General features: G+C 37.9%; 2 protein-coding genes across 2 annotated transcripts in view; one reads left to right on the plus strand and one right to left on the minus strand.

The window, feature by feature from the left end:
* Positions 1-26,809, plus strand: part of Ctnna1 (catenin alpha 1) — a 124,198-nt gene that overhangs the window by 59,044 nt on the left and 38,345 nt on the right. The window lies entirely within an intron of this gene.
* On the minus strand, positions 20,770-26,778 carry Lrrtm2 (leucine rich repeat transmembrane neuronal 2). The gene is made up of 2 exons (XM_005355928.3): positions 26,340-26,778; positions 20,770-25,991 (listed from the first exon to the last, which is right to left on the minus strand). Exons 1-2 carry the CDS (start codon positions 26,341-26,343, stop codon positions 24,445-24,447), a joined length of 1,551 nt encoding a protein of 516 aa, XP_005355985.1. The 5' UTR covers positions 26,344-26,778; the 3' UTR covers positions 20,770-24,444.

Genomic DNA, 26,809 nt, shown 5'->3' on the forward strand with positions numbered 1-26,809 from the left:
GATTTTCTGAATGTCTTTTGTTTTACAGATAACATTTTTTGGGAAAAAAAATTAAACCCAAGGACTCTGAAGTAGGTAATTAGTAAAAGTGATATCTTAGTTCCGAATGAGATCAAACTTAAATTAGGTGACTACCAAATTCCCTTTTAAAGTCTCTTAAGGACAAGGGATGGAAGGTTAGGTAGTCTTGTCTTGAGTTCACTCACTGTGTAGACTGTGTAAGTGATAGGTATTGATGTAAAAGTGATACAGCTGACTACTTAACATTGAAATGCCACAGAGGCATCATAGTAGAAGGGTCTAGAGTAGATCCTTGTGGTTCTACAAATGCTTGCTCAATTCCATTAAAATGAAACCTGGTGATTGTGGTTCGATTTATTTTGCTTCTCATCTATCGGCTTAAAGTTGCACTGGGTATGGAGGTTCTAGAGAGTAAAAAAAGCTTTGGATGCGTGTCATAATCTTTGAGGATTTCAAAGTAAGTGGATTGAAATTAGTTAAGCCTGGTGTGGCTGTGCATGCTATGCTTTACTCAGTTTCGGCACCCAGGAAATATGCAGGAGGACCGAGTTTGAGGCCAGTCTAGGCTACATAGTAAAATCCTGTCTCAAAGGAGGAAAAAAAAATTCCTTTAAACCTTAATACTTGGTTCTGTTATAAGCACAAAATACTTGTTTAAGTAGGATTTACAGTTTGTTGTCAGGTTAGCTTAGCAAAATGTTCAGGACACTCAATTTTTGCAATGAAATCCATTTGGTTTTGTCTTGAGCAGTCTTCCTCAACAGTGTATGGTCATACATGACTGGAGTGAGAGCTTGTAACATTGGTGAGAACAAGCTTTATTCTGTGGACATACATAGTTCTAGCTCTGTGCTTTTTCTTGTGTTAGACATTCCTATAGCCAGAATACTTGAAATTTAACAGGTGGTATTTTATAACTATAATGTATATATAAACTAAATACTAGATTTCAAAGACTTAGTAGGCAAGAAGAATGTAAAATAGTTTATTGATAAATATCAAAATAAGTAAAATTTCATTTTATTTTGTGCTTTATTAAAAGTGAGCCTTAGAAAATTTAAAGGCCTATTTGTGGTATATATTTTTGATTTGTATATTATTTCTGTTGGATAATTTTAATTGAATAACCAACCAGCTAAGGTGGGTGAATGTCTAGAATGGCACAGTAACCCATGTATAATAGTCATTATACAAATTCCTTATATTTCCTTATGATTAGAACTTTTGTTTAAGGTTACAGGTCTGTGTTAGGCTAAAGATGGTAAGGGCATGTTTATTTGTGTCTGTGTCTGCCTGTCTTTCTTTCCTCTTCTTCCTCCTCTTTGTTTTAGTTAGTTGGCCTTAAAACTTAGGCCCTCTTCCTGCCTCAGCCTCCTAGAGTACCGGAATTCCAGCTGTGAGCTTCCACTGTGCTCAAACAAGATGAATGTTTCTTACAGATACATTAACAAACAGAATAAAAAGCCCCCAAGATTTATTTATTTTATGAATGTTTTGCTTTCATGTATATCTGTGCCATGTATGTGCCTTGTGCCCTCAGGTCAGATGAAGGCTTAGGGATCCCCTTGAACTGGACTTAAGAATGATTGTGACCTTCTGCAAGAACAAGTGCTCTTGACTACTGAGCTATCTGTTCAGCTCCTAAGGAAACATTTTATCTTTGTTTTAAAATACACTTTTTATATGTCTGAATGTTGTACCTGCACATATTTCTTTGTACCACCCATGTTCCTGGTACCTGTGGAGGTCAAGAAGAAGGCATCAGATCTCGTGGAACTGGAGTTAATGGATGGTTATGAGTCATACTGTGAGTGCTGGGAATTGATTGCAAGAGCAATAAGTACTCCAAACTACTGAGCTCCAAACTCTCCAGCCCTTATCTTTGTTTCGTTCTAAAATGTGGTTATTGTAAGACCTTAAAAGAACACAGTAATTGACCAGTTTTTGAATTGAGCTGGACATATATTGAGGAGACTTCATTATGCTAATATATCAGGCAGAACATTTTAATTTGATTTGCTACTAGTTTTGTGTGGAATGCATGACTATAATGCAGTTACTATTCCCTTTGCATTATAGTAAGGGGAAGCACTTAGTTTGGATGTTAACTCTTTCTCAGTTTTTCAAATTCTTTCTTGTAATTCCCCTACCCCTGTGCCCTTATAGGACAAATATCTAAAACTGAAAGCCTGCTGGCTATTGTGTTTCACACTTATCATCCTATCACCCTGGAGACAGAAACAGGAGGGTCACAAGTTTAAGTCTCGACATAGTAAATTCAGATCCGCGTGGGCTTCATAGCAAGTCCTAGTTACAACATAAATATACATAAATATGCATTGTATACATAATATGCACATATGAGCGATAACTTTCTATACGAATATTTTTTCCTCATTCATCTAAAAATCTTGTTTTTGAATAGTGAGGTGTTTCAGAGGGCTTAAGGTAGCAAGTACTTATTAAGATAATGTTTTCTTTTTCTTTTTCAATCTTTTTTTTTAAATTTATTTACTTTTTATATGTGAGTGCTCTGTCTTTATGTACATATGTACGACAGAAGAGGGCATCAGATCCCATTATAGATGGTTGTGAACCACCATGTGGTTGCTGGGAATTGAGCTCAGGTCCTCTAGAAGAGCAGCCAGTATGCTCTTACCCACTGAACCATCTCTCCAGCCCCTTATTTTCTTTTCTTTTTTTTTTTTTTTTTTTTTTGTTTTTTTCGAGACAGGGTTTCTCTGTGTTTTTTTGGAGCCTGTCCTGGAACTAGCTTTGTAGACCAGGCTGGTCTCGAACTCACAGAGATCCGCCTGTCTCTGCCTCCCGAGTGCTGGGATTAAAGGCGTGCGCCACCACCGCCCGGCCCTTATTTTATTTTCTTAAGCAAAGTTTGCTGTAGGAAACAATGACCTTGAACCTTTAACTTCTGAATGCTCTTACTAGGATGATTGGGCTGGGATTGATGGTTCTTGCCAGTGCTCCAGCCAGCCATCTGTGTGTGTGTTCTTTTCAATTTAGGGTGGCATGTCCCTTCCCCAGTTTCCAAAATTTGGTTGTTTAGAGTTGCCTGTTCAGATGCTTTATGACAGGCAGTTCTAGTTCTTCTGTAAGCTCTGCTTTGAAACTGTCCTTCCCCAGGACAGATATATTGTCTGTCAGGATATTTCCAGCTTTGATTTCAGGCCTGTTCTATTGAAAATTGCCATCTTGGTTGACACATCTTTGTCTTAACACAAAATTAGAAGAACAAAAGTTTGCATCGGATAATATTTTCTTGAGTGCATGTTCTCATTTTTTTGTTTGGTGGAGGATGTCTGTGGTCACTTGATGGTTACTAATTAGTACTACTACACTAGATAGTTTATTTAAAAGTGGAACACTTGCCATATTGAACCACAGAATGACTGTTTCTTTGGTCACTCTCAAAAAGTGGCTGTAAGGCCTTTTCATAGTGGGGTGACTTAAAAACTTTTACAAGGAAGATGTTTTAAGTTTGCTTTATGCTAAAGTAACATTTGACCTGTAAGTTGTCTTGCAAATTGGATTTTCAGATGTGTTGGAACAATCAACCTCCTGCTGTGTTTTTATAGTTGCACATATTCTAGTTTCTGGTTTTGTGATTATTGCAATTTATGTTAGTCTGTGAAGTAGAATGCAGTGTGTCATCACATGCCATGGAGTCCTTGCTAATTGCTCTTTAAAGTTACTCTGAATTCTTGGTTGGAGTTACTTTTCCCTGCTTTGAGTCACATTTAATCTCAGAATTTGGGAAGCAGAGGCAGGTGAATCTCTTGAGTTTGAGGCCAGTCTGGATCTATATAGAAAGTACCACACTAAACCAGTCGATACTGGGAATGGGAGGTTGAGAGGGAAAAATGCTGTCTTATTGGTGTAAAATTAGACATGTAAACTGAAATGAACCCTTTCCTCCCTAAGTTGCTTTTGGTCATAATATTTTATCACAGAAACCCAACTAAGATATGTTTGGGAAATCCCATTATGAAAAGTTAAGAAAGTGATGTTGCTTATCGTTATTGTGGCTGAGTATCATTGAATTAGATGTTTAAGGATGCTGTCCTTACTATCATTTCTTCCTGCAGCCACCAGCAGTTTTTATTTTATCCACTTAGCCCCCTTCTCTTCACTTGGTGGACTTGCTAGTTTCAGCTAAATTCTCCAGGGATTTCTATGTAAATAATAGGGTGATGTTTTAGTTAGCAGTGAAACTAAAGGAGGAAAGTACTAGAGCACAGAGAGGTTCTGAGAGGCTTTGGTGAGAAGCAACATGAATGAGAAAGAGCGAGTCTTCCTCTTCCCTCCCCATCTCTCTTCCCTGGTAGCCAAGGCTGACTCTGAACGCCTCATCTTCTCCACTTCCCAAGTGCTCGGTCACAGGGCATGTGCTGCCATGGTCACACCGCCACATCCAGCCTTAGCCTTATTTTTTTTTTTTTTTTGGTTTTTCGAGACAGGGTTTCTCTGTAGCTTTGGAGCCTGTCCTGGAACTCCCTTGGTAGACCAGGCTGGCCTCGAACTCACAGAGATCCGCCTGCCTCTGCCTCCCGAGTGCTGGGATTACAGGCGTGCGCCACCACCGCCCGGCTCCTTAGCCTTATTGTTAAAGATCTATTGTGTGTGGCAGGAGGCAGTGTATTTACTTGGCTGTAATAATTTAGTGGTCTTCATTTTCATTTTTGTTTACTAGATTTTAAATAAAATGTTATAAGTGATAGTGATGGGATAGATGTTTATTTGGGCTAGCTTGTGCCTTACATACTAGTTTTTTATTGAGAACTTACAATTTTAGGTGCTTTAAGCATTTGGGGGTGGAGGATATTATGGAGGTGTTGGAGATTGAACTGAAAATTTCCACTCATTGCCACTGAACTATATCCCAGGCCCCTTGCTTTTCTTTTTTAACATTATTTTAGAATCTTTGCTTTGACAATTAGTTTTGAAAAGGTACCACCCTTGGTTTGAGGGAGCCTGATTTGATAGTATTCCATTTACAACTCTACTCATATTTGATCTCATTTCCCCCTTTTGGTGCTTATTTTGGGGTGCAAAGATAAGAATGAAGAACTCTGACTTAAAGTAGATGTGTTAGTACCACAGAAGCACATTGCCATTCTAAAGCACTGGAGCATGTTGATATTAGGTAAGATACACAGAGACAGGGTTGGGATTGGGAAGAGTGAAGAGAGTGATAGGAGAGAGAATCGAATAATCGTGGGTTTGATTAGTTAGCAAGTAATAGCAGCAATTTAGATTATTGGGAACTAAAACTATTTTACAAAGCAAAACTGGATAGCAGTCCCTTTTCTCATGCCATTGAGTAGCTCACCAACATCAAGAAACTTTAGAAAATCTCTGTGGGGTTATTTTTTTCACCATTTCTTTAATTTGTCTCTCAATAGAGAAGGTATTGTGTAAGAAACCAAGACTGACTCAGTCTGGTGAAAAAGGGGTCGTGGGGGGGTGTTTTGCTCATCATTGTTATTATATTACAAAATCTTCGATTGCCAGCTTTCTTCTAGGGTAGATTTAATCTTTAATGCATTTTCTGAGGTCCAAGAAAATGAACTGTAGAAGTAGAAATGAAGGAAACAATTTCATTTATCCTCTATAGACATTGACACATTAAGGACTAATGACTGCCAAAAGGAAATGTCAAACACTAAGCTAGTCTACTTTTTTTGGCAGCTAAGAATCCGGTGAATCAACAGTTTTAGGGTGTGTGTGTATTTAATGTGGGCGAAGGAAGAGAATGTCGAACATCCCTTAAGGCCCCATTAAGATCACTACAGTTAGGCTTGGAGCCTAGCTCTACTTTTCCTAAACCCAAGAGAGGCACACAAAACAGAATAAAGTTAAGGCAGTCATAGGGCTTTGTGGATAAGAACAGTTCGTTGTGCAAGCATCTGTGTAAAAGTTGTGCCTGCAATCCCAGCATTGCAACGTGGAGATTGGGAACTTCCTGGCCAGCCAGTTTAGTTGAAATGGTGAACTTTAGATTCAGTGAGAAGACCCTGCTTTAAAAAAAAAAAGGTGGAGAATGATGGAGGGAAATACCTGACACCCTTCTCTTGCTTCTGCATGCACACATACAGGTACCAACATCTCCATTCCATGCACACATGTGTGAACACACAGATAATAGTAATAGCAAATAGTAATAATAAATCATTTTCTATAGGAATTCAGGCAATTTGTTTATCCTGTATGATGTAGAGATTTTTTTTTTGGGGGGGGGTTTCGAGACAGGGTTTCTCTGTAGCTTTGGAGCCTGTCCTGGAACTCCCTTGGTAGACCAGGACCCTATTCTGGACATTGCCTACATCTATTATAGACAAAATTACATGGGTAGTGTTTAAACCTGTATTGTATGTGAAGTTGGTCTACTTTTGTCTTGAATACAATAATAGCTTATAGTTTTTGGTCGCTACTTTACTTAAAATACACAAATGTTGAGTACTTTTAAAAGTTGCTTCATCAAAAATTGTTTCTTTCAGGGCAAAAATAGTTGAAGATGGCTCAGCAGGTAAAGGTGCCTACTATGCTAAGCCTGTATGAACCCATACGGTGGAAGGAGAGAAGAGCCTTCTACAAGTTGTCTTCTGACCTCTACTCTGACATTGTGGCACGAGCATGCCCTACACAGATATATAATACTAAGAAGTAAATAATTATAAAGAAATAGTTCATGAATGGAGAAATCAGAAGTCAAGCTGACTAGTTTTCGTTTATATTTTGTCTCCTATTAAGCAGTGGTGGATTTATGAAATGCAAACTGTTTGCCTTTAGAGTATTTTATTAAAAATTATGATTTTTATGTGTGGGCATATGCGTACATATGTCTGCATGCATATAGAGGTTAGAGGTCAACTTGGTAGCATTGGTTCTCTTTTTATAGGTTCCAGGGATTGAATTCAAGTTTCTAGGCTCGCGTACCACCTGCTTTTGACGCTGTTGAGCCATTAATTAGATCCACTTACCGTATTTTTAAATGTTAAGTTCTTAATAGAAAATTATACATATATTCACCTAGAATTTGATCATAAAATTCTAAGAACTGTGAAAAGGGCTTAACTTTATTATGTTAACTACATACCTGTATTTGAGGCGGGCAGAGAAAGTTAGTAAGCCTAGAGATTTGGGTTGAAATATTGGTGCTTACTGGAACCTGAAGGATTTATAAGATTGTATAGTAGAAGTTGTGGGTTGACTCTCTTTTGTCCCATCAGTGGTACTTTTTGTTGGTCAACAGCCTGCATTTTCAGCTAGCTATGTACACTTCATTAGGTCTTTCTTTATGATATACTTGAGGGAGTCCATAGTCTGACACTGTCCAGTTAGGTTTGGTGCTGTCCTGCAGACCTAAGGTGCCTTCCTGCCAAGCTTGCTAGACTCTTTGATGAAGTATTGGTTAGTATTGGCAGCTTCCTTTGCAATATTTAGTAATCCTGAGCTTTGTCACATGAGTTTTTTCATTCCTACTGTAGAAACTAGCAAGAATTTTGTAAGTAGAAACCAAGTCTTATATTCTGTGTATATAATAAAACGTTATAGATTATGCAAATTTATATATTATATCTTATAGAAATATAAAAAGAATAGCTGCTAAACGCAGGTCATGTTAACCATAACTAAATATTGCTAGGATTTCTCCATCAATATTAACCTGCTCTATGCTCTGATACATTGATCCGTGGATGTTTATAACCATACCAAAATTTAACAAATTCATATGAAAGGTGATTTAAAAAATTATTCCAGAGCCTTTTCTGCAACTAGATTGAAATTGATGTTTTTTAAAAGCCATCATATTTCTTTTTCAAGGTTTTTTTTTGGTTTTGGTTTTTTTCAAGACAGGGTTTCTCTGTAACTTTGCAGACTCTCGTGGAATTGACTTTGTAGACTAGACTGGCCTGGAGGAGAGAGGTCCTCCTATCTCTGCCTCCCAAGTGCTGGGATTAAAGGTGTGTCCCACCACCACTAGACTCAAGATGATTTTTTTACTTAATGTTTTTACTCAGAATATAAAATATTGGGTCTTATGTCATTTTCACAATATTTATATGGTGCTGCCGTAATTTGTTACTCAAGGCATTGATCGAAAAAGTCAAATGTAATGCCTCTTCATTATTGTTTTATTGGAATAAATATTCTCTCACGCTCTCTGTTTCTCTCTCTCTTAGAAAAAGCTTGATGATATTTCTGGTGCTGTGGTGGGAAGTAAAATCTGTTTTGGTAGAGATTTGTGTGGCCAAGTTCTCAGGAAACTTATTTTGAGGAGGTTCATCTCAATTGACACCCTAGGAGAAATACTATGTATCTTTGTTGCCCCCAAATAAGTCCCAGTAAGCTATGGAAGGAGCTGAGAGTCTTACTTCTTGACCCACAGGCAGCAGTAAGTGAAGTGAACTAGGCACTTGAACTTAGGGGACTAAAGCCTGCCTCCACAGTGACACACTTCCTCCTACAAGACCACACCTAATAAATAGTACCACTCTCTATGAGTTTATGGGGGCCAATTATATTCAAACTACTACACTTGGTGAGATTGGTTGGTTTTGTTTGTGGGATAAACACACTCTTGAAGCTTTGTTTTCAGAAATGAATGACATGTTTACTAATACATGTGCATTATATTATTGTAGGAATTGTCTGTGAAGAGACTTTGTTCTAATACTTGATAGCTACATCAGTATGAAAAGTTACCTAAACTTGCCTGAGTGTCTGCTGCCTCTGGGCACTGGGCATGATGACAGTGCTCATGCACCTAGCATGTTGTGAGGCTGGAGAGCTGCGCCAAGGCCATGGTCACTCCTTTATAATGTTGCTACAATTACAGAAACTGGTAGTTTGCTTTATAACTGAACCATTCAAACATCCAGTCCTTTTTTTTTTGTTGTTGTTGTTTTTAAGCAAGATTTCCAAGGGTTTTGTAAAGTAATTGCACTTAATATTCTGTTGGTAAACACTTATTCTCTTGAGTCACTCCTCCTCTCTGCTTTCAGCTGTGGTCATTATGTGGACCCTGGTAATAATGGCGGAAAACTATATTAATTAATTTTTAGCAAGTAGGTCCCCACTGACTGTTGCAGAACTTATTTTATTGTGCCCCGTTATCTTGAGTGAAGTTGGTGGCCTTATTCCCAGATTCATATTATATTCTTCTTACTATTAAAATGTATATTTTGTTGGAGTCTGGCATACTCCATAGTTCATTCTGAGTTATCTGGCATAGGGAAGCGAGACTTGATCATCAATGTTCATTCTCTGAATTCAGTTTTGAATAGGCTTCTTTGTATAAAAATCTCTTCATTATTTATTCCTACTCCTTTTTGATTTTGATAATTGGATTTGAAATAGACTTGCTATTTGAATATATATGTTTCTTTTCTTATTCATTTTTATAGGTTGTATTTGTATTTGTCTGTACTTATTTAAGAAAAATCTGATGCTAATAGGAAAGCTATTATGAACAACCTTTTATTATTATTATTATTATTATTATTTTTTTTTTTTTTGGATTTTCGAGACGGGGTTTCTCTGTGGTTTTGGAGCCTGTCCTGGCACTAGCTCTGTAGACCAGGCTGGCCTCGAACTCACAGAGATCCACCTGCCTCTACCTCCCAGGTGCTGGGATTAAAGGCGTGTGCCACCACCGCCTGGCCTTTATGATTTTTTTTTTTATAGTTCACTGTTTCAGGGACTTGATAGCTCCTGATTCAGGGACTTGATAGCTGATTGAATAATTAGCCAGTTATGAGTTTAAACATTGACCATGTTACTAAAAAAGACAGTAGAAAAGGCAATATGAAGTCTGGAACGTCTTTCTCCCTTTTATGCTATATTGGATATTTCTCTCTCAGGGTTTTTAAAAGACAGAAGAAGATTCTCATTAAGGGAAAGTCTTACAGTGCTTGTGAGCTGGCAGTGTCCTCACTTCTGCTTTTGGAATGTGAACTCTTGCTGTCAGATGGTTTCTGTGCATTTATCCAGTGGTGACTTGCTTTGGTAGTCATATCCCAAAATAAGAATAATGGCAGATATTTTGTACTTTGATAAAGATTTCAATTCTTAAGCTGAGATTTTTATTGAGTTCTTATCTTCTCCCCCCCTCCTTCCATTTCTCTCTGAGACAAGGTCTCTTTCTTATATAGCCTTGGCTGGGCTAGAACTTAGAGAGGTGGGCCTGCCTTTGCTTCTGGGATTAAAGGAATACACAATACACATGTCATTTCCTTATATTTGTTAAAACATTTTTAATTGAAAAAAAATTAGCTTACATTTATTGTGTTACAGGGCTCAGTTTTTTCCTTCGACTATGTGAATTCTAAGAATCAAACTTATGTGGTTTAGCTTGGTGGCTAGCACTGTTACTCACAGAACCATCTTACTGGTCCTGATAAAACATTGAAAACCTTTAAAATTGGTTTTAAATTTATAAGTTCCAAAAAGTTGAGTATGAAAGAATATATAAAAAGAGTACTTTCTGCCGGACGGTGGTGGCGCACGCCTTTAATCCCAGCACTTGGGAGGCAGAGGCAGGCGGATTTCTGTGAGTTCGACACCAGCCTGGTCTACAGCGCTAGTTCCAGGACAGGCTCCAAAACCACAGAGAAACCCTGTCTCGAAAAACCAAAAAAAAAAAAAGTACTTTCTTTCTCATTTCTTTTATAGCCACTTAATAGGTTTTCTATTTAGTTTCTTGTATCTTTCAAAATTATTTTATGTAGATATAGTAAACTACATGTACATCCACACAAATAATATAAAACTTTTTTTAAAGATTTATTTATTTATCATGTATACAACATTCCTTCCCTGTATGCTTGCATGCCAGAAGAGGGCACTAGATCTCATTATAGATGGCTGTGAGCCACCATATGGTTGCTGGGAATTGAACTCAGAACCTCTGGAAGAGCAGTCAGTGCTCTTAATCTCTGAGCCATCTCTCCAGCCCCCTATAAAACTATTTTTAAGAGGAATATATTATCTTCTTGAACGGATTTTGGGTTTTTCTGTTCTATATTTATTAAGACATGATTTCATTATATGGTCAAGCTTGCTTGAGCTTGTAGCTCTGCTCCCCTGTCCTGGAGTGCAGGAATTTGTGCACACGCAGCACCACACCCAGTTCAAAGATCTTTTACGTCTTTTGACCTTATAATGAGTCATTGATTGTCAAACAGGTGTTACAATTTGAAGAAATACTTTAGTGTTTGTTTTGCCTTTAGGCCATTGAATTTTACTCTATTTCCCCCTGTTATCTAAAACCTGTTTTCTTTTCTGGTTCCCCCAAGGAAGATAATCTTCATCTCTTTGCTTGTCTGTTTAGTCCCCATGTGTCACCTCCTGTTCTGTCTGTTGTGGCATCAGCTTATAGTGTCTTAGCACAATGAGCTATAAAGGTCACATGTGTGGAATAAAACCATTTGTCTTGTTTCACATCTGAATTGTTTTTTGGCCATATCATATTTGAGTGTCTTAGGATAGGTAGTCTGTTACAGATTGTTTTATATATTTCTTCTTAACCAGTAATTAATAATAATCTAAGTGTTACCTTTATAGCTGTTAGGCATTTAGTATATTCTTTAGATGCTTTTCTTGAGGTGCCAGGTATATGTACACTTTATTAATTTATTAGCCTTTCTCCTCTAAGTTGAAAGTCTTTATTCACTATAATTTTATTAAATATAATTTTGGAAGTTTTATCTTTTTACTATTGTCTTTTCCAGTTTGTTTTTGCTCATCTTCTATAGCCTTTAACTTCTAACCCTGGTTCTTGTACAGAAACCCATAATTTATTTTTTCTTAATTTTTAATTGCTATTATTACATCATCATTATAACACAAACAAGACCCCATTCCTGCTTTGTTAGTGATAATAGTGTCTGCATCCTCATATTGGAATTACAGTTCTAACCATGGCAAAAGAGCTTTTATATTTGGTTTAAGGGATACTAAAAAAATAATAATAGAAATTGGATGCTGTGCTCTAAGGAGAAAGAAGTGTGTATCAACAGAAGGTACTTTCTGCCATGTGCCAGCTGGTATCAGTATAAAAACATGCAGTGTAAATCTCACCAGTGATATATTCAGGAAGTTGAGATTTAGGATAATTTCACAAAATGTGTTTTGTTTTGAACATGGCATTGGTAACTAGGAGATAGGAGAACCCACATTAACCCTCCCTTCTTTCTTTTTCTTTTTGTGTTGTTGGGTAGCAAATCTAGGGCTTTATACATGCTAGCCCAAATTCTTGACTACTTACTGAGCTACATCTTATTCTGCCTTCTTCAAACTCTATTTAAGGACCTTATTCTTCTATTCTGCTGGATAATACTGGATAATGCCTAATTTCTGATCACAAGTCCTCTGGAATCTTTGGTCTTATATTCTGTGGAATCAGTTCTGATACTCCTGGCAGTTGATTCTACTTTGCCTGTGAGTTATGATTGCACCATAGAGAAGAAAGGAGATAGTTTCAATCTCTAAACTGGAGAGATATTCAGTGTATGTCTATCCAGTTAGCCTGGGGAATTCTGAGTAAGATTGTCATAGTTCTGGATTCGGGAGGCTTCTATTAGGCCTGCCACTAAAGCATTAAGTACTTGAGTGAAGGGTGTGGACTATTTCAGTACTTGGAAAGGTGTCCCAGTGTACCCTATGAGGTCAGCTTTGCTTGTGAGACTACAGAGTAGCATTTTGACTTTTCTTCTTCCAGCCTCAGCTGAGGGATGTAGTTTACTTCTTTCTTGAGCAGTGTTTCACACTAGCTTTTTCCAGTATACACCTTATTTTTCCTGTTAACATACTTCCCTTTTCTGTGTCCCAACCTAGTTCTAAGATCCAGTAAAGTCCCTGAGTACTATAGTCCATGAGTTCAACTATAGGTTCTTCTTATGTAGCCTGTATTTCTTTTTAAATCAGAAATTAAACTTCACCTTAGTAAATACAGCTTTACAGTAAAAACAAAAAGTTATATACACACAAATATTATTCTTTTTAATAATTTATTCACAAAGCTTTTACATAGATGTTGTTGGTGTGTATGCTTGATCCTTTCATCATTTTCTTCTCTTTACCCACAGTTTTTCCTCCTAAGGCACTGTTGTTAGCAGTCTGATATGAATAGCTCTATACTTTCCTCTGCTTCTATGATAAGTTCTTTTTTTGATTTTTTCGAGACAGGGTTTTTCTGTAGCTTTTGGTTCCTGTCCTGGAACTAGCTCTTGTAGACCAGGCTGGCCTCGAACTCACAGAGATCCACCTGCCTCTGCCTCTTGAGTGCTGGGATTAAAGGCGTGCGCCACCACCGCCCGGCTGATAAGTTCTTTTTTATTTTTTTTTATTTTTATTTTTTTTATTAAAAATTCTGCCTCCTCCCCACCTCCCTTTTCCCTCCTCCTTCCTCACTTCCTCCACTCCCCTCCTCCTCCCTCTCCAGTCTGAAGAGCAGTCAGGGTTCCCTGCCCTGTGGGCAGTCCAAGGTCTTCCCTCCTCCATCCAGGTCTAGGAAGGTGAGCATCCAAACAGGCTAGGCTCCCACAAAGCCAGTACATGCAGTAGGATCAAAACCCAGTGCTATGATAAGTTCTTAGTTCTCCCAAATTACCAAACTATAATCATTCCCTCCTTTTGGCATAAACATTCTCTTAATTAAGATGATATTATTGTTTATAATTATGCATGTTATTATTTAAAAGCACTTGATGGGGGCTGGAGAGATGACTCAGAGGTTAAAAGCACTGGGGTTTTCCAGAGGTCCTGAGTTCAAGTCCCAGGAACCACGTGGTGGCTCACAACCATCTGTAATGAGATCTGGTGCCCTCTTCTGGTGTGCAGGCAGAACATTGTATACATAATAAATAAATACTTAAAAAAAAATTGATGAAAAAGGTTATTTTTGTTCATTTGTTTTAAAGATTTGCTTATTTTACTTTATTAATGTTTTTCTTTCATGTATACACTATGTGTGTTGCTGGTACCCATGGAGGTCAGAAGAGGCAATTAGGTGCCCTGGTTGCCATCAGTTATGAGTAGTTGTAAACCATCATGTGGTGCAAGGAACCAAATGTGGGTTCTCTGCATCAGTGACGAGTGTTCTTAATCTCTGAGCCTGCTCTCCAGCCTCCTTGAGAAGACTTTAAAGTCATATTCTTATTGCTGATTTATTAAGAATATATTTTAACCCACAGTACTATAAATTATTTAACTACTACTTTTTCTAATGAATATTGGCTTTTTAAATTGTTTTAAAAGGATTGTGTGGGCTGCAGCACTGATTAACCTTGAAAGATACCCTTGTATTTGGTGCTTTTATTTTTACACGAAAAATTCTCAATTATGTTTTTAGGGAGATATTTGAGTTGTGGAGGGAGGGAAGGGGAGGATTATTTTCTCCAAAGGGCTAAACCTAGTGGTTGTACCATCAGTGTAAGAAAATAACCTCATGCTCTACCTACTATAATAGTATTAATTGTTTAAATTTGCCTGTGTGCCGTGTAGTTTTTCTCTCTGTCAAGTACTTATTGTAGTTAGCTCTTGTTTTTCTAATAGTACATGGATCTTTTTCTTTATTAGAAGCCATTGAATTTTACAGCTATTTTACAGTTTCTGCCATTTATTTTTTATTTTCTCACCCTTTTTGTTGGTAGATTTTAAATAGTCACATCAAACTTTTGATATTTTTATGCATTTTTGTTTACATTTTATTTTATGGTAATGGAGTGAATTTCTGTTTGGAACGAAAGTATTCTCATCTGAGATGACTTGAATGCAATATTTGAGTCCTTCATGGTTAAATCACAAGAAGCAGAGCCACATGGAAAGGTGTGTGTGTGCGCGCGTGCATGCCTGCCTGTTTCAGATTTATTGTAGAGATTTTAATATTATGTAATCATGGAAGTAGATTAAAAGCTTGTGTGAGTCTGTTGCTTTTATATGTCTTTTATAAAAGAAAAAGGACTTTTAAGCTTGGTGTTTCTAGGAATGACTTGTCACATTTAAGTGAGTTTCGTATAAATTGACATATTCCAAATATAGATTCCTTTGAAAAATGTCATGGTTGAATACAGGGTAGTAATTAATTGCCTTACTTTGAGTTAGAGTTGGTTTTTTTTTTTTTGGAAGTTCTTTTCACATAGACCATTTTAATTGTTTAGAATCAAAATTCTTTGACCTGGATGGCTAGAAGATGCAGCCTAGTTATAGTTTTAATGATGTTATTAGAGTCTTTTCCTTCTATGTAAAAAAAAAAACTTCTTTTCTCTCTCTTATTGATACCATATTTGCAGGATTTTATACATGTGAATAGTTTCTTCTTTTAGTAGTTTTCTGTGTGCACATGAACCCCGGTGCCTCTCATTAGCCTGACCTGTAAATAGTTTGACTCCTTCATTTCTCTCTGTTTATATTGGCAGGATTTGTCTGTACATTATTTGTGGCTATACAAGTGTTGGTTGGAAATATTGAATTTGACTACACACATATACATGATAGGTGTATATTGAAGTGAGTAGTTCTTTCTCTAATCAAGTATAAGCACCCAGTCTAGTTTAAAATGGAGATGGTGGGGAGGGGCTGTAAAAATAAAACTCGGACAGGAAGTGAGGTAAGTGGGTTTCTCTTTGATGGGAATTTGGTTTTCATCTTGATCAATTTGCATCTCCTCTCCACTCCCTTAGATTTATACATTTTTGTATATCCCTCCCTCCCTCCCGCCCAAGTTCAAGTGGAGACTTCTCAAGTAAGGAAAAGACAGAATGAAATGCTGAATAAATGGGCTGCTGGGCATCACCAAAGAGAAACTGTTGTGGGAAGGAAGAAGAAAGAACAGTTTGGTAAACTCTTTAGTTTGCAGTTGACTTAAAATACAGAACTTATGTGGGCATCTGAAAATAGGATAAAGAGTGATAAGAGTATAATTGATTTGAACCATTAGATCTTTCTGATAGGAAAAAGTGCTATTAAGTCTCCATCATTTTTTTACTTCTTTCTCTTTGGCTTTTTTCTTTTCTTTCTCATTTTTTCAATGCATAGTTTTCCTTATTCTCTGTAGTACTACTGTTCACTAAAAAGGAAAATAAATGACTTATATAATAATGTCATTCTGCATAAGAGTAAGAAATACTCTATATGGCATACTCTTTTCAGTGATTTTCCCTTAGTATTGGTAGTGTATTTTTATTGATATCATAGCTTTGAGACTCACTTACGATCATTTACAAGTACTGTCCATTTCAGAGAAAAACAAAACAGACACATGCAAAAGAACCTGATGTTGGGGTTCAGAATGTAAAGGGCAAAACTGGTCCACACAAAGACTAGTCTCTAGTCTTTTAACCTAGATGCATGAACTAGGCAGGGCAGGGTATCCAGCTCCTGTGTTTCCTACCTACATATACCATTGTAGATATAAGAAGCTGAAATTAACCATTAGAATCCCTTGAATAGTAAGTGAAAGAAAATCTAATCATACTGGACTAAACTAGAAGGTCCTGCCTCCCTTTTCTAAATTGCTCTTTGTTGAGTTATTTTGATTCGGAGGAAGAGGGTTTAGTTAGACCTTAGAGCAGTGATTCTCAGCCTGTGGGTTGTGACCCCTTTGTAGGTCAAATGCCACTCACAGGAGTCACCTAAGAGCATTGGAAAGCACAGATACTACATTATGATTCATAACAGTAGCAAAATTATGTTATGAAATAGCAATGAAAATACTTGTTGGTGTCACCACAGCATGAGGAGCTGTATTAAAGGGTCACAGCATTAGAAGGTTGAGTACCACTGTTACTCATACTAAGTTGCTTGTCATTACCTGGAGGTATTGAGGCTTTATATACTTCAATGTTGTACAGTAATATTCTGTTACTACATGACAGGGCACAAAGCATCGCTTACCTAGTTCTGAAAGCTGGGGAAAACAACAAGAATTGATTTCTGTTAGGTGGGCCTCATTTGGGTTGATTAAATTTAAATTAGAGTAGATTTTTAATGTATAGCCATCAGATAATTTTTATTTTGCCTAAGTAGAGATATTAGAGTTGGGAGCTAGTCCCGATTTTAATAAAAATGTGGAAAGAAACTTCTTATTTGACTTGTTAAAGAACCACTACAATTACAATGACTTTTGAATATATACTTTGTAAAGAAAAAGGAAGCATTTGATAATGGAGATAACTAGAGACAACAGAGTTAAATTTCAGTAAGGAATAAAGTGGCTTTAAATCCTGAAACTTGGCGGCTATTGTGAAGTATAATATGTGAGATGTAATTTTCCAGTCTGAATTTCTGTTATTTAGTTGGTGTTGTTCCTTTGCGGAACTACAACTCCCAGCATTCCCCTGGACTACGGATGCCAGCGCAGGCAAGCTCAGGACACATTTCCCAGAAGCCTTTGCATTCCTCGTTAAAAGGCGAGGGTCGCTACGACCCGATCCTCTTTTCCCCTTTTTCCTGCCTCTCCTGTTGTGTCTGCACACCTGTACCTGCCCGCCGTTACCCCTCCCCCATTAAAAGTGTACCCACGTGGGACCTCCGCGTGTCTGTGTCTCCTTTCCTGTGTACCTGTCTTTACCCCTTAACCCCGCAGACAAGAAAGCCAGTCCAGAAATTAGGAACAACAGTTGGGAGGTAGATAAAGACTTGAGGCTTTTATTAAAATTTATACTGGCAACCACATCACATAATTTTATTATATGTGTATGGGTGTTTTGCCCGCAACTATGTCTGTACCGTGTGTGTAGTGTTTGTGGAGATCAGAAAAGGACATTGGATTCTCTTGGAGTTACAGATGGTTGTGAGCTGCAGTGTTGGTGCTGGGAATTTCAGTCCTCTGGAAGAGTAGGGCTGGAGAGATGGCTCAACAGTTAAGAACACTGCCTGCTCTTCCAAAAGTCTTGAATTCACTTCTGAGCAATGACATGGTGGCTCACAGCCATCTATAATGAGATCTGGGGCTCTCTTGAGGAAGCAACCTGGTCAGTCATCCTCATCAACTTAGACCATGAAACCCAATATGGACACATTCAACAGAATCACCATCATATATGGACTGCCCATGCCTCAGCATTGGCAGAGCATAAATTTCATTTATTTTTCCTCTGGAAGAGCAGTCATTGTTTTTAACTACTGAGCCATCGCTGCGGCTCCCATATTTTTTTTTTAACAAAATCAGCAGTTCTACTGAGTTTTATTTTTATTTATTTTTAATATTTATTTATTTTTTTTATGTATACAATATTCTTTCTGTGTGTATGCCTGAAGGCCAGAAGAGGGCACCAGACTTCATTACAGATGGTTGTGAGCCACCATGTGGTTGCCAGGAATTGAAATCAGGACCTTTGGAAGAGCAGGGAATGCTCTTAACTACTGATCCATCTCTCCAGCCCCTCCACTGAGTTTTCTAAAAGTGTAGCCATTAATGTCTTATATATAAAAGTAATGCCTTAAACCTTGTAACAGGGTTCTTTCGTAGAAATAGAGAAGGAACAAAATCAGTAAGTTGCCATTAAACTGTACTGCACGTTCATATTTAGTATTTATATCACATTGGAGAGAGTTAGAAGCTATGCTCTAAAAATTTGAAACTTTATTTTGGAAATATTATAAAAGTACATGGTAAATATATGGAAACCTAGTAGGTTTACTAGGAAGAAAGGACTAAAGCTAGACCTTTTCCTCTGTCCCCAGCACATGTTTTACAAAGATACTTGTTCTGCCTTTCTGTGTGAGGATATCCTTATGAGAGTTGGAAAAGCTGGAAATACGGAACTGTCTTAAGAGACTGTGTCTTTTCAGGAAGTAGTTTTAGAGTGGAAATGAATAATCACCATTGAGAGGTGATGTAGGGCTGGCTGTGGTGGTTCATCCCTGTAATCCACCAGTTAGTAGATAGGTCAGACTGGAGGCCACCCTGATTTACAAACAGAGAGCTGTGAGGGACAGCACGTCTTTAATCTCAGCACTCCAGAGGCAGGGGTAGATGGAGCTCTGAGTTTGATGCCAGCCTGGTCTACAAAGCAAATTCCAGGACAGCTGGGGCTACACAGAGAAACCCTGTCTCTAAAGGCCAAAACAAACAAACAAACACATAAAAAAGAAACAAAAGGGGCTTGAGAGATGGCTCAGCGGTTAAGAGTATTGCCTGCTCTTCCAAAGGTCCTGAGTTCAATTCCCAGCAACCACATGGTGGCTCACAACCATCTGTGATGAGGTCTGGTGCCCTCTTCTGGCCTGCAGGAATACAGGCAGACAGAACACTGTATACATAATGAGTAAATAAATAAATATTAAAAAAAAAAGAAACAAAAACCACAAAAACTAACAAATAGGGACAGGAAAGATGGCTCAACAGTTAAGATCACCAGCTGTTCTTCTAGAGGGCCTGAGTTTGATTTCCAGTGTCCATGTTGTGATTCACAGCTTTCTGTAACTCTACCTCCAGAGGGATCCAGTACCCTCTTCTGCCCTCTTTGGGCACTCTATGCATGTGGTACACAGACATACTTGCAGGCTCACACATATAAAAAATTATTTAATAAAGAGAAAACAATAAGTGTTGGAAAGATGGTTTTGGGGTTAAGAACACTTGCTGCCCTTGTAGAGGACCTTGTATCAGTTCCCAGCACCTACATGGCGGCTTACAGCCATCTTGCCACTCCAGCTTTAGGGGATGATGCCCTCTGCTGGTCAATTTGGTGATTGCTTTATCTATTTAAACCTGTTCTTTCTTTGGAAATTAGTTATCTTACAGACTCATAGTCAGAGATAGAAGAAGTGTGAATTTATTTAGCTATTTACTGGGTGTCCTGTATATGTGCGGGAAATGCATAGTATAAGATGTGGCAAGGAAGAAATAAATTACTTACTCATTTTGTAGGCCTTTTGGGTTCCAGCCTTGGCTGATCACAAAGCATGTAGCATGAACCAGTGGGCTGCTTATCAAGAACTGACATGACGAGCAGGTCTGCTGATTTTCTAAGTCTTCCTTAGTGGTTCCATCTGACGTTTTTTCTTACTGTTTCCACATCTGACTCCATTTTTTTCAGAATTTTGTGTGTAACGCTCTCCTCTAAATAAAGCAGTGTTTTTGTTTTGGTTTTTTTGTTTGTTTTGGGTTTTTTTTTGGGGGGGGGTTGTTTTTTGTTTTGGTTTTTTTGCTTTCTGAGACAGAGTTTCTCTATAGCTTTGGAGCCTGTCCTAGAACTAGCTCTTTGAGATAAGATCGTGCTCTGTTACCCAGGCTGGGCTCCAATTTGTAATTCTTTTACTTCTACGTACAGAATGCTGGGTTTACCACTACACCTGGCTAAAGCCTCTTCTTTACCAGATGAGAGCTGTTGTTTTTGATTTTTGCCTTAGTCACCAGGAAGATCAGTTTCTCCTGTCTGTTGTACCAGGAGAATTGAGAGAAGCAACCAACCCCAGGGCTTATGAGCCCTACTCTGTATCCATTTGTTAAGGCTGTGACAACTGGTTATTGAGTGGCAGCTTTTAGAGTGGTTTGTTGTATGTTGTCATATTCCACCTCCCCTACCGCCCCATTGCTTAACCAGATTTTGCCTCTGTGAAAAAAGACAGGTAATGATTAGCTACCCTGCAGACACATCGACACTGAGAAACAGCTTGGTACAGAACAGTTGTTCATCTTACTTCTCTCTTAAATACCTATTCAAGTTTTCCTGTCAGCACTTGCAGATTTCAGGGGAAAATCAGAAACAAAAGAGACATTTGTTTTTTTACAGTATACACAATTTTAATAACAAAACTTTCCTGTACACTGTATTATGGTTTTCCCAACCCGATTCCTTGTATGATAGTATTTTCTTCCTATCCCCCAACACCCCACCCCCCATGGCTCTTGAAAGTAATTGAACAAATATATTTGGACTGTACTTTGAGTTTCCAGTCTCAGTGTTCATAGATTCCATGTAGCATACTGATTTTAAAAACTCAAGGGAAGAAAAGGTTAGTTGAAGGAGTTGGAGACGTTTCCAGATGTTTACAATAGTAGAATAAGAAAGCATCTGTGGTCATTTTCTGGTTTTTCAAGCGCTGTGAGTTTGCTCCAGGTTAGCTAAAGAAGTACTTATTATCTATAGATGGCCCATGTTGTCTTTTTTTAAAAAAAAAATCTTTTCTGGTTCAAGCACTTTATGAGAAGCTATGAAAAATTTGTTCCAAACAGACTTGAAATAGTGCTGTCCCTGAATTGCTGTATTAGGAAAATTATCATGTAAGCTTGTTGTTAAAATATTCTTTAAAAGTACCTATTAGAGAGAGAGAGAGAGAGAGAGAGAGAGAGAGAGAGAGAGAGAGAGAGAGAATTTATAGCCCCACTCCCCTACACAGCTATGTGTGGGAAGTGTGACTCAAGAAAATAATAAGACTATTTCATATTTTAGAATTCAGACCAGTGCTACATAGAGCTGGCTTTTATTGGGAAGATGGGGTCTAGCTTTAGTGACTAGCATTGTAATAAGCAGATGGACTTTAATAATTAGTGAGTAGAATTAGGAAGTTCAGTCAATTCCATTCATTGAATTGGTACAGAAATTAACTTAGACTCATTAAGAAATTATATGTGATAATACAATTATTTGGCTTAAAAATTAGTGTCTGCTTTTTGATGCTGGCAGTACGTATTATGAGTTTTGAATGGATTTTCAGACTTACAGCTCACTTTCTTTTCAGAAAGGTAAGCTCGAATTTCCTGTAGGCTACAGAAATGAGTCAGCGTGGTTGCAAACTAGTTCTTAGTTCCTAGGTAGATATTTCATTTTTCTGATTCGCGATGATCATTTTACACTAACTCTTAAAATTGAGGAGAGGGAAAGGTGTGTCGATAATGCTTAAGAGAATAAAACCCCACCCGAAAGCCCTCACATTTTTGACTTAGGAACTATGAATGGTTTTACTGTGAGGCAGTTCTTCTCTGGCCAGTTTGTAGCACAGATACTGCAGTACAAATCCTTAACTAAATGGAACCCTGCTTTCTGAGGCAATTAGAAATGGCAATTTGTGCTTTAAGTAAGAAAGGAAAATACCTGGTTGGCATTACCATTACCAAAACCATGGAAGGAAAAACAAACAAATGAACAGTGTGTGCCTCGGCGTCTTTGGCACTGCTCTCAGGTGCTGAATGGTTTGCTCTGCTGCATATACTTCATTAACTATGTTCTTTAGGGTCAGTTGGAGTTCCTAGTTATATTGCTTATTTTTTAACTCACAGTTTGAATTGATTTTGGTTATCATTTGAAATGAGGAAAAAACAGTTATCCTTTAGGGCCAATGGAGTCTTGTATGCTCAAAGCTGTTGCTGTGTACAAGCTTCCTATCACCTGACAAATGGCAGTGGTCGCCATCATACAAGTTGGTAAATTCTTCCCCACCTCGGTGGGGAAGCAGTGTGCTGTGCTCTGTGCCTGAAAACCAGCATCTGTCTTGGCTCAGACAAGCCCAGCGTCTGGGTTATCAGGAGATGAAATGCTTGCCACTCAAGATCAACTGAATTGAACTGCTCTGAGGCTTTGCCAAACTAATCTACCCACCTTAAATACATAAAGAACACATATTTTCACTGTAACCTGAATATTGTCTGCTTTTTGCTAAGAGATTTGAAATGTGGGTGGTTTTTTCTGTGCTAAAAGAGGAAAATTGTGATTGAATCTAGGTCTGTAGTAACATTTCAATCTTGGGGAGGAAAAAAGCTTTGAGTGAAGAATGTAGTGATAAACATCCATGTTAAGGAAAGGATGCCTCCCTTTTTTATGTTAGTGCCTTTCTTTAAGAATTTATACATTTTTTTTCCACATACAAATGCTTGTTTTTTTTCCCTGAAATCAAATTGGTGCTTTAATTTCAATATTCTCCTATATGTGGAGCCTTCTTTGTAGAAAAATTCTACATGAATTGGTATCTTGAGTCTAAATCCTCAGTATGCCATCACTTGCTTTAAAGAAGTCATAATTGAACATTTGTGATTCTTTCCTTCATGAAAAAAATGTGGCATCATTGTCATTTGTTATTATGACGAGAACATCCGTATTTACACCAAAGAGCCTACTTCTGTATCATACAGGTCCCTGAGCATCGCTTATTTGGTGCAAATTGTACAATAATGTTTGCTGCTTCATAGCTTCCACTAACCTGAGAGTCGGGCTTCTGCCTTCACTTACTGTTGTATGTATGGCTGCAGGGCCTGTATCAAGAGTTCTGCCTTAGGACTTGCCTCGGAAATAGGTTAGTTCTGTCTCAAAAGGAGCTGACAATATAAATGTGTATCTTTATTAAAGGTCAAACTTTAACATCATATTTTGAAATTAATTTTTCATTGTTTCTTTATAATGTAACAAGAATCAGCGCTAGGCATCTTTAGTACCCAATTATTTTTAATTTGGGTCTTTGAGGTTTAAAGATCAGAAAAAGACAGAAGGAAGAAGCTTAAACAGTTTGTCAAGGCATCTTTTAATCATGAGAGTTGCTTTCTTTTCAAACCGGATGGAGTATATCAGGATTGTTAAGTTGCCTCAATTTTTCTCTTTCCAAACTGCAGGTTTTTACATAAGTTTAGGATTTAGTAAGTTAATTAGTAAAATGATAATTTAATACTAGTTTAAAATAATAGTCTAAATGCCACAAAAATCAGCATGTCCATTATAAGTCAAACTAGAGTTGTATAAGAAGTCAGTGTAATTATTTAGTATTGATTTATTATAATGAGACCTTTTAAAATAATTGCTTGGATTTATTGTTGAAAATTAAAGAGTCACCCGGTTTTATTAGAGTTATGTAAAAGGTGCTGGTTTCATGATGTAACTTAGATAATGTCTATTAAACCAGGCCAAACTCTGAAAGAATAATGTTTAATATTTACCAGTCTTAAACACACATGTAAGTCTACTTCTCATACTGGCAGTAAATTATAGTTTGAGTAAATACCACTTTATCTTACAAGAGAACTTTTGCTGTCTCCTTTTAAGCAGGAAGCCAGTTGTGGTCCATGGGATGGAACATAATAATCAAACAGGTTTTCATCCCTATCTATTTTTGTTTAGTAGCTTCTTTCGGAACTGTTTCCAGTAGAAAAAAAATAACATGGAGGAGACCTTAGTGTAAATGTTTACATACAATAGTATATAATTACATACATGAAATGTTTTATATTGAATTAAGCATTTAGATTTTCCAACAAGAGTGCAAATTAATATGAGCATTGCTTCATATAACACTTAAAATATGTTTTCATTAAAAAAATTAAAAATACTTCAACACTTCAAAAACTCAAGTCTCCACTTGATTTGGAAAATTAGGCTTAATGTCACAATTGGTAAAAATTAGATATGTATTTAGCCCCTACAATGTAAAATAGGTTACTTATCTGATGTGATTTTTGATGCTGAGTAGATATTATACTTCACATTCTTTGTATGGCAGCTGCTGACACTTGCACTGTCCATAACCATTAATGATGATGAAAGGTCCTTCATGGGTGGGTTCATACTCATTATACGGTCCTTGGTCTGACATGTTTGACATATGGAGTCGTGTTTGGGATCGGAGCTGCCTGTGGTTCTGAATCATTGAGCACTGTCTAATTCTTCTTAAAGTGGGAGGGCAGCACTTCCTGGAAATGAACACTATAAAAATAATAAAAAAGAAAGAAAACAATAAAGCCATTGTTCCCGTAATTACTCGCTGAGTGAAGATGGCATTGTCTGGTTCGGAAAAGTGTTCCTCTGTAGTAACTGCTATGCCTGCAGTAGTTGGAATTTCTTTGTCTCCTACATGGTAACTTGATGAGCTGATTCTTTTTGTATATTCAGTGGTTGGATCTCTGTAAGTTGTAGCCATGGCAGTGACAGTGGTTGATAAATTCCAGCAGAGCTGAAACCCGTGGACTGCGTCTAGAATATCCTCTCCCTGGGTGTGGTCAGGGCTGTGGCATAGGATGGAATGCTCCCACCGACCTTGGAAACTGCCCAGCCAGGAGGCGAGAGCACACACTCGGGGGCTGCATTCCCACAGATTGCCAGAGAGGCCAACGGTTGTGAGGGATCTCAGGGAGTTTAAGATTTTGGAATCGAGACTGTTTAACTTGTTGTTATCCAGGAGGAGTATTTTAAGATTAGGCATGGTTTCAAATACCGTTAAGTCGATGGCTTTGATTTCATTTCCAGTTAGATCTAGCTTTTCTAAAGTGCTCCAGGTCCATTCCATCCCACACGTCAAGTTGCTGATTTTGTTCCATTGTAAGAAGAGTGTGTGCAGACTGCTTAGCCGGAGGAAATGAGCAAAATTAATCTTTGTCAGCTGGTTGTGCTCTAGGTGAAGCTCTCTCAGTTTGATTAATCCTGCAAATCCATTGCGAGCCAAACTTCGCAAACGGTTTGTGCTCAAATCCAGAAACTCTAGACTACGACAGTCCCAGAACAGGCGTACTGGGATAGTCCGCAGGGAGTTGGAACGCAAATGCAATGTCTGCAGCTTCCGAAGGCCATAGAAGAGCTCAGGATGCAGAGATGACAGCTGATTAAAAGACAGGTCCAAATTTTGCAGGTTAATCAGTTGGGTAAAAGTTGTGTTTGGCAAGTAAAATATTTTGTTGGAACTTAAGATTAACTCCTTAAGTTTATATAGTCCTTGGAAAGCATCTTCTTTTACAGTTGAAATTTGATTGTGATCTAAGTGGAGCCAGGTGAGTTGACTGAAGCTGGCAAATTGATCTCTTTCAAGCGCTGTGATGTGATTGTGCCTCAGGGACAGGCCCAGAGAACCCTTGTCTGTGGCGTTTGGCACTGAATGGAAGCCCTGAGAGTCGCAGTAGAATAGCAGCTTCTCACAGCGGCATTTGGGTGGACACGCCATACCCAGGGCAGGCAGCATTTTTAAAACCACACTCATTGCATATATTGCTGCCAGCATAGGGGCCCCTAATGGCCACTTGAAATGTAAGCCTGCAGAATATAATTTAAGGAAAACAAGAAGATAGGATATGTTTCAGCAGAACACAGGGGCTGTTGAAAACAACAACAATGTAACATCATAATGAAAGATTTCACTGCATGGAACATTTTTCTTTTACTGCAGAAAAATTAACCTCGTATACTGGAACACAAAACTTAAACCATGTATAAAAGAGATTAAAACATGTTCCTTTCCTTAGTGTTATATGCCTTTACATAAATTTTAAAATCCGAAAACAAGTGATTTGCATCATAAAATGGGAATTCACCGGCTTAGTTTATAAAAGCGTGAATCCTCTTTGATTGTAAAAGAAATGCCATAAAAATGCATGGACTTACCCATTCTTCTGAGCACATTGGAGGCTGCATTCAGTCGAGGTTGTCAGACTCAACGCAGTGAGTCTGTAAAAGGCTCTAACATGCAGGAGCCTTTAACCGGTTTCCTGTTTTCTGTGTCCCAGGATTTCCAAGTAAAATTCAAATCTGCCAGGGTGAATTGGTTTTTCCTTAGGATATTCCTCTAGATAGCATCGGTTTCATTTTCTGTGGTGCTCTGATCCCCTAAATCAGCTTTGATTATCAGTTAATAATTTCCTCCTCCTCTGATTACTGCTGATCATCGGAGCTTCAGGCTTTCCTTACCGCAGCTGTTAGTTCTGTCGGTCTTAACTTGTTGATGGCAGATGGGCGGCTTGTCGCGGAGAAGAGCTTCTGGAGCAGCATGAGTGCATTTACTGAAAAGCTTTTCCGAGAAACGGCACAAGAATGGATTTGCTTATGTGCTGCGACCACACAGAACTGTATATAGG

This window comes from Microtus ochrogaster, chromosome 18 (genome assembly GCF_000317375.1).
Source record: "Microtus ochrogaster isolate Prairie Vole_2 chromosome 18, MicOch1.0, whole genome shotgun sequence".
In the NCBI taxonomy this organism is placed as follows: domain Eukaryota; kingdom Metazoa; phylum Chordata; class Mammalia; order Rodentia; family Cricetidae; genus Microtus; species Microtus ochrogaster.